The 8,681-nt window shown below is 47.7% G+C and overlaps 1 protein-coding gene across 1 annotated transcript; it reads right to left on the reverse strand.

The window, feature by feature from the left end:
* Window positions 1–227: 227 nt before the first annotated feature.
* On the reverse strand, window positions 228–2,246 carry HOXB2 (homeobox B2). The gene is given in 3 exon segments (XM_058041464.1): window positions 228–685; window positions 1,870–1,912; window positions 1,914–2,246. Coding segments are annotated over 3 exon segments (834 nt in total).
* Window positions 2,247–8,681: the final 6,435 nt, after the last annotated feature.

The following is an 8,681-nucleotide window of genomic DNA, read 5'->3' on the forward strand; positions in this document are numbered from 1 at the left end:
ACTTTAAGCCAGATTTTGGGGATTCCCCTTTTCTCGGGCCATATTTCAGGGTTCCCCCTTCTTTCAGGCCATATTTCTGATTCCCCCTCCTCTCAGGCCATATTTTGATGGTTTCCCTCCTCTCAGACCGTATTTCGGGGTTCCCCTCCTCCCGGGGCAGCGCTGCCAGCGGCCGCTCCCATCCCGATCACCCCAAACCCCCCCCCGGGCAGCGCAGGGAGCTCCCGTCAGGGCAAGTCCAGGTCGCGCAGGTCCATGGAGCAGAGCGCGCTGCTGAACAGCTCCAGCTCCTCCTCGGAGAAGCGCAGGGGGCTCTGCAGAGCATCGGGACCACCCGGGAAGCCCGGGGCGAGCTCCAGGCACGGCTCCACCGGGAGAGCCCCGAGCTCCACCGGGGATTCGCACCCGGCCCCGGGGACGGCCCCGCGCTGCTCCGCGCTCCCTCCGCGCCGCTCCGCGGGCTCCTCCTTGTGCTGCGTCTGCCGCTTGTGCTTCATCCTGCGGTTCTGGAACCACACCTTGACCTGGCGCTCGCTGAGCTGCAGCAGCGCCGCGATCTCCACCCTGCGCGGTCTGCACAGGTATTTGTTGAAGTGGAATTCCTTCTCCAGCTCCAGCAGCTGCGTGTTGGTGTAGGCGGTGCGGAGCCTCCTGGAGCCGCCGCTGTCCGCCGGCCCCGCCGCCTCTGCCGGGAAAAATCACAGGAATTTGCACCGAAATTCGTTCATTCGGCTTTGCCCGCTCCGGAGGAGCTCCCTGCCTCGGGGGGGGGGAAAAGGGATTTTGCTCCCTGGTCTCTCCCTTTAGAGCCCTTCCCTCTCTGCTGCCTGGTGCATGAAAAGAATTTCTGTCTTCCTTCTAAATCCCTCAAATGGAGGATATTTCTAAATTCCTAAATTTCTTCTCAATTTTTTCTAAATATGTTCTAAATGTCTTCTCAATTTCTTCTAAATATGTTATGAATTTCTTCTAAATTTCTTCTAAATGTCTTCTAAATTCCTTCCAAATTTTTTCTAAATCTCTTCTAAATTTCTTCTACATTTCTTCTCAATTTCTTCCCAATTTCTTCTCAATTTCTCCTACTTTTCTTCTAAATTTCTCCTAAATTTCTTCATTCTCTCTTTCCTGTTTTTTGTTGTTTTCTGGGGTTTTTTTTTACCTTTTCCCTTTGGTACTTTGGTTTCATTATCCCATTTTCCCCCGGCCAATGAGCTCCGGTGTCTGCCCCGGTCCTGCCCGGTTTTACCGGAGCCCTGGAAATCCTGGAATTGTTCCTCCAGCGCTTCATCCCGAGGGAGCGAAAGCAGCGAGAGGCTGCTCCTTTTTCTGGGGGCGTTTTGGGGTGTAATCATTCCATTTCGCAGGATCAGCCCTCGCTCTTTCACCTCCCCACCCATTTTCCTCCCCCCTCCGCGCATCTTTGGGGTTTTGTTGTTTTTTCTTTTCCCTTTTTTTAAATTTTTCCCCCCCCCCCCGTGGGCTGTAAAACCCCGCAGCTCTGGCTCTGAAAGCCGAACAAACGGAGCCGAAACCCCCCCGGGCCCTCCTCGCTCGGGGCTTGGGCAGAAGCGGCAGAAATTTGTTATTTTTATTGGGAGGTGGAGGAGGAGGAGGGAGCAGAACCCCCCCGAGTTCATCGCTCCGTGAATTCCCCGATCCCAGGGCAGGGGGATGGGCTGGGGCCGTTTTGGGGCCGAATTGGCCATTTCCCTTTTTTTTCCCAATTTTTTTCCATTTTTTCCCTTTTTCTTTTCAATTTTCCCCCCCCCCTTTTTTTTTTTTTTTTTTTTTTTTCCATTTCCCCCCTTTTTTTTCCATTATTTTCCCATTATTTTCCATTTTATCCGATGCACTCCCGGCCATACGAACCTGCGGGAGATCCCGTGGCGGGCGCCGGCTCCGAGGATGATGATGATGATGATGGGTGGTGGGGACGAAGCGGCCGGAGCGTGGCCGCTCCTCTTGGAAGGTTTCTTCTCCTTCATCCAGGGGAACCGCGCTGCCCGCGGGCCGGGCTGGGCCGGGCCGGGCCGGGCCGGGCCATGCGGGGCTCGGCTCTGGCTCCTGCCCGAGTGGCCATCGAGGCTTTGCAGGAGGCTCTGCTCGAAAGGAGGAGGAATGAACGTCGAGTCCTTGATTGATGAAGTTTGAAATGTCTCCAGGACAGCGGGCAGAGACGTCAGGCACTCGGCGAGCGAAGGCTGGCTGTTTATAAACCCGATCTCCCTCTCAAATTCAAAATTCATGGCTTTTCCAGGCTTTAAAAAGCGGGAGGGAGGCGGGGGAGAGGGAGGAGGAGGAGGAGGGGGAGAGGGAGAGAAACCGGAGGGCCTCGGGTTTTTGATGGCGGGGATGATGACGGTCCTCGCGCTTTTAATAATTGTTATATTGCTGATAATACGGGCGGAGGGGACCCTGCTCTGCTAAACTCGGGGCTGGGGCGAAATTGCAGCCAATTCTCATCACGTGGGAGGCCCCGGCCAATGGCAGGAGGGGCCTGGTGGCAAACAGAAAGCGTTATTTTCTTTAACTGATTAAATAAAAAGGGAGGAAAAAGCGAGAGAGAGAGGGGAACCCCAGAAAAGCCAAGAGGAGCACCCCAGAATCAACATCATTGCATGGCTGTGGGCAAAGAGATCCTTCCTTCCTTCCTTCCTTCCTTCCTTCCTTCCTTCCTTCCTTCCTTCCTTCCTTCCTTCCTTCCTTCCTTCCTTCCTTCCTTCCTTCCTTCCTTCCTTCCTTCCTTCCTTCCTTCCTTCCTTCCTTCCTTCCTTCCTTCCTTCCTTCCTTCCTTCCTTCCTTCCTTCCTTCCTTCCTTCCTTCCTTCCTTCCTTCCTTCCTTCCTTCCTTCCTTCCTTCCTTCCTTCCTTCCTTCCTTCCTTCCTTCCTTCCTTCCTTCCTTCCTTCCTTCCTTCCTTCCTTCCTTCCTTCCTTCCTCCCTCCCTCCCTCCCTCCCTCCCTCCCTCCCTCCCTCCCTCCCTCCGCCACTTCCACCACTTACTTCCGCCACTTCCCCCACTTCCGCCATTTCCTTCTGCACTTCCGCCACTTCCTCCCCATTCCATCCCCATTCCCTGCCCAGTCCCAGCCCCGTTCCATTCCCGTTCCAGCCCCGTTCCCTGCTCCACTCCATCCCCATTTTCTGCTCCATTCCAGCCCCGTTCCTGCCCCGTTCCAGCCCCGTTCCCTGCTCCATTCCATCCCCATTTCCTGCTCCATTCCAGCCCCGTTCCTGCCCCGTTCCAGCCCCATTCCCAGCCCCGTTCCAGCCCCGTTCCAGCTCCGTTCCTGCCCCGTTCCAGCCCCATTCCCTGCCCCATTCCTGCCCCGTTCCTGCCCCGTTCCGTCCCCGCCGCTCCCGGTGCCTCCAGCCCAGCCCTGGCTGTGAACCCTCAGGGAACCGAGCGATCTTTTGAGCTCAGTTTAGTTAAACCCGCCCGATGTACGGGTTTAAATGGCTCCTAAAGAGCGGCCTAATCCCGGTCCTTCCCAGGCCGGGTTTAATGGACCCCTTGCACTTCGCTCAAGGGCCAAAAGCGTTTTGAGGTCACGGCTATCTCTGAAATCGCATTTCTTCCTCCCCACCCCTTCTTCTGCAATAAAGCAGCGCCACTTCCAGAGTTTACAAAATAAATAAATAAAATGAAAAAGTCATTTCCCAACGTTTTTTTTTTTTCTTTCTTTTTTTCTTTTTTTTTTCTTCCTTTCTTTGCCCTCTCTAAAGCGCCCCGGGTCCACAGAGCCCGAAAAGAGGAGAGAAACCATCAATCTTCCACTGCAAAGCCTCCTGACAGCTCGCCCTGACTCACTCCGCACAGAAATTCTGCTTTTACCACGGAGTTTTTAACCCAGGACAGATTTATGAACTTTAATCCGCGGGTTTCAATGGCGGAAACTTAAAATAAAAGGAGAGAAATTAAAATAAATGTGCCTGGAGGGGAAGGAGAAGGAGTTTGGGTTGGCTGGAGCTCCAGTTATCCCAGTTTGCGGCCGGGAGGGACTGGGAGGCTCCGCTCCCTGGAAACTTTTGTCACTTGAAGCATCCGCGTGGGTGGGAATGAATCTAAAACAGAATAAATCCAAAGCTCCTTCAGCGAGCGGGGGTAAAGAAAATAATTACAATAATTTAAAAAAATACCGAGCGCAAACCCGAATTTCCCCGAGTGTTTCGTGGATCCGCGTATCAAAACCACCCCAAAATCTCTTTCATCTCAGATCAATGATATAAAATAAAATAAAATAAAATAAAATAAAATAAAATAAAATAAAATAAAATAAAATAAAATAAAATAAAATAAAATAAAATAAAATAAAATAAAATAAAATAAAATAAAATAATCGGGTTTTCTCGTTGCTGGCTGGTTTGAAGGGGATGTTTGGGGTTTGCGGTTCCTGGGTTTGAGGGATGGGGATGGAGAGGAGGAATTTGGGATGGAAAATTCTTCCCAGCCGCTGCCAAAAGTTGTCTCGGCTTTTTGCTCGCACTCGGAGCTGCAAGGGGGAAAGAAAAATGAAAATAAAGGGGAATGAAAAGAGGGGAAAGTGAAAATTGGGGGGAATGAAAAGAAGGACAAATGGGAAGAGGGGGGAATTTTAAAAGGGGGCGAAAAATAAAAGTGAGGGGATGAAAAGAGGAGGGGAATGAAAATGGGAGAAAAATAAAAGCGGGGGGAAATGGAAATGAAAAGAGGGGAAAATGAAAAGGGGGAGAAAATTGAAATGAAAAGAGGGGAAATGGAATGGGGGATGAAAAGAAGAGGGAAAATGAAAATATGGGAAAAGGAAAAGAGAGAGGGAAATGAAAAAGGGGGAAAAAAGAAAAATGGGGGGATGAAAAGGGGAGAAAATGAAAATATGGAGAGACTAAAAGATGGAAAAGTGAAAAGATGGAAAAACGAAAAGAGGGGGGGAAATGAAAAGGGGAGAAAATTAAAAGTGGGGGGATGAAAAGGGGGAGGAATTAAAAGGGGGAGAAAATGAAAAGATGGAAAAATTAGAAGAGGGGGGAATGAAAAGAGGGAAAATTAGAAGAAGGGAAATGAAAAGAGGAGAAAATGAAAAGAGGGGGGAAAATAAAGAGAGGGGAAAGGAAAAAAAAAGGAAAAAAACCTCTTGGGAAATTGGGATTTTTTTCCCCCCATTCATCACACGGAGGCAAAGGGGGAAAAACCTCCCGGGTGAGGGAGAGGTTTCGCATCCTGGGATGAATTCCGGAGCCCGCCAGGGAGGGAGGGCCCAGGGCGCGCCCCGGAATTGCTTTTTTTCCCTTTTTCCCGGATTTTAACCATTTCCTGGGAATCCCTGGCTCAACATGGCGCCGGGAAAATCCGGGAATGGGAGCGGGCAGAGAGAAACGTTCTGCGAGATGATCCCGGCCCACCCGGGGATAATTTATTAATTTTATTATTAAAAATAAATTTTAAAATTTATTTTTGAATTAAAAATATTTCACAGGCCGGGATGGGGAATTGTTCCTTGTGGTCCCACTGCCCCAGATCCCGTTATTATTTATAATTATTTATAATTTTAATTTTTAATCATTAACCTGGAACTTGGTTTATGAGGCAGGATCGGAGCTCGGTGTGGTTTCTCATGAGAGTTTTTCTCCACCGGAGCTTTGTTTTTATTAATCCCTCGGGGATGTGCGCTGGCTGTGCACACAGGTGGATGAAAAGAGTAAAATGTGAAATATCGGAAATGTAGAAGTGTGAGGTAGAAAATGCGGTGTAGGGAATGCAGGGTATTGGATGTAAAATATAAAATGTAAAAAATAAAATAAAAAATATAAAAAATAAAGATAAACTATATAACACAAAAAATACTATATAAAATATAGGTTATGGGCTATAAAACGTGTAATATATAATATATAATGTATAATATATATAACATATTATACGTATTATATTATATATATAAATATATAAACTATATAAACTACATAAAAAATATAAAAATACATAAAGTACAAAACACAAAACCCACGTGCTGCTTCTACACCCCAACGCCTTTTTTTTTCATTTTAAATTTTTTTTTCCTTTTTTTGGGTACCTTTTCCAGCTTTTCCATCCTTTTCTCGTGGTCGCAATGAAAATCCAAAACCCTCGCTCCTTCCTCCTCCTCCTCCTCCTCACCCCAGCCTTTCAGCCTTCCCAGCCCATAAAACTTTTATTGCCCCTCGCTGCTTTAATGGGAGTTTTCTTAGGGCTTTAGAGCAGAAAAAGCAAATTATTCACGGCTTCCCCGCCTGCTTTCCCTGCCGGCCCGGGGCTCTTCTCCCCTTTCGCTTTCACCTTTTTTGGGAGTTTTTTCCCTCTTTTGGCCCAAATTTGGGGGGCCCGGGAGGTGCTGCTTGGCGCACGTGGGTGCCACACATTTCTATTTCAGAAATAATTCCGTTGTTTTAGCCAGAATTCAATTCTTTTGGCCCGAATTGAATTATTTAATATTAAATTAAATAACATAGAAATTATGGATTTCATTCCTCGTCACTTCCCAGGGCCCCGGATGGAAACTCTGGGCCATCTTTACGTTTTCTTCTCTCCTTTATTTATTTTTTCCCCTCTCCTTGTTTTTATTTATTATTTTTCATGATTAATCCTTTTTCCTTTGTTTTCCTTCCCTCTCCAATGGCAGCCCGGGCCTGGCTCCACGTGATCCCTCTTTGTGGGCCCGAATTCCCAGGATTTCACCCCAAACCAACTCCGCTCTCCATCCCTCTCCTTTTCCTCCCCATCTCCCTTCAACAAGTTTTATTTTTTCCCCTTGAAATCCCTTTTTTTTTTTTTCCCAAAAAAACCCGGACGGACAGGACGAGCTAAAACGGAGAGCAGAAAGTTTATTGAGGAATTGTTGGGCAGACAGGAGGAAAGAAAAGAGCTACTGTAAGAACAAAGGGAGAGCGGCGAGAGGAGGGGCGGAGGGGAGGGAGCCGCGATGAAATTCTTCTAATTCAGGACGAAACAATTCCGGTCTGCTCTGCTCTCATGCCTCCAGAAGAACTAATTACATTATTCATAAGTACCGAGGGAACAGAAAACTACTGCTTCTCCCTAAATTACAATAACTAAAAGGAGCTCGTGGTACAATGACAAGGGGAACACAATGTCCTTTTTTTTTTTTTTTATTTTTTTGTTGTTTTTTGCTCTTTTTCTGCTTTTTTCTGCTTTTTCTTGGAAGGAAATACTAAAAAAGTACCACCTGATTCTTATTTTTGTCGTTTCTTTTTGCTTGCTTTTCCATCATATAAATACATGGTCTGGGGGGGGGGGGATAAATAATACAAAAAAAGAAAAAAAAAAGGAAAATATTTTCAACTGCTATAACCAATAAATATATATGAATGTTCACCAGAACACACACCTAACTGAAGGGCGCCTCGACGGAGCTGAGAGCCCTTCAAAGTTGCTTTTTTTAATTATTATTATTATTATTTTTTAATACCCATTATATGTAAACTCTAAGTGCAACAAAGATGTCCCGGCAGGAAAGCGTCAGCAGATCCCAGGGATCCCTTGGCTTCTGCTTCCGTGGGAGGACATTCCCTCTGCTCAAAAATACCCTGTTTCACGTCAGCTCGAAGGAGAGGAGGAAAGAAGCTCAGGATTTCCCCAATTACTGTTTTTTTCTGCTCATCATCCCTAAAAAAACACCCCCAGAAAAAAAAACCCAAACCCTCCCCAAAAGCAGAAATTGAGATTTCGCCTCAGCAGAGGCGAAGGAAGGGAAATGTTCAGGCCTGGCCGCTCTTTCTTCCTCTCTTTGGAATTTTGGGTGGGGGGAAAAAAGGGGGATTTAGGCGTTCCCAACGATTTCCTCAACCCTTTTTGGGGTTGGACCTCTCTTATCCAGAGTTTTTAAAGGTTTTTTAAAGGAGAGGGGGAGCAGGGCCTGGAGGGGCGAGCGTGGCTCCGGGGCCTTGGCAGGTTGGGGATTTGCAAGTTTGGGGGATTCGGGGGGAAGTTACCCTGTGGGAAAGGGGATTTGTCCTTTTTCCAGTGGGAAATTGGATTTTTCCGGTCAGAAATTGGATTTCTCCCTTTTCCAGTCAGAAACCGGATTTCTCCCTTTTCAGATGGGAAATTGGATTTCTCCCACTTCTGGTGGGAAATTGGATTTTTCCTTTTTCCGGTCAGAAATTGGGCTTTTACCTTTTCCGCTTGGAAATTGTATTTCTCCTTTTTCCAGTGGGAAATTGTATTTCTCCGTTTTCCAGCAGAAAAGGACAACCCTTCCTCTGAGGGCTGGGGAGGAAAGCACCGGCGGATCTGGAGACGGACTCAAAGTGAGGAGAGCTTCCTGGTGGATCGCTTTGGGGTTCTTTGGATGCAGACACTCCAAAACTTGGCTGGAGGACTCTTCTCCTTCCCGGCATCCAGGAATTATTGGTGACGATACAAACATGGCTCAGAAATGACAGATTTGCCCACTCAAACCCTGCAGGATTCCTACCAAACCACCCCGAGCCCATTTCAGAAGCTTTTCTGTCATAACCCGGGAGGTTCCTCCCTTCCAAAGCCACCAAAACCGCTTGGTGGTCATTACAAACCCCAAAACCACTTTGTGCTCATAACAAACCCCAAAACCCCACCAAAACGAGTGAAGCTGGAAAGCAACCCAACACAACCATCCCTGAAACCCAAACCGCCCTTTTTTTCCCCCAAAAACACCAGCTTCCCCTC

The sequence above is a fragment of the Melospiza georgiana genome, chromosome 28 (genome assembly GCF_028018845.1).
Source record: "Melospiza georgiana isolate bMelGeo1 chromosome 28, bMelGeo1.pri, whole genome shotgun sequence".
NCBI lineage: Eukaryota > Metazoa > Chordata > Aves > Passeriformes > Passerellidae > Melospiza > Melospiza georgiana.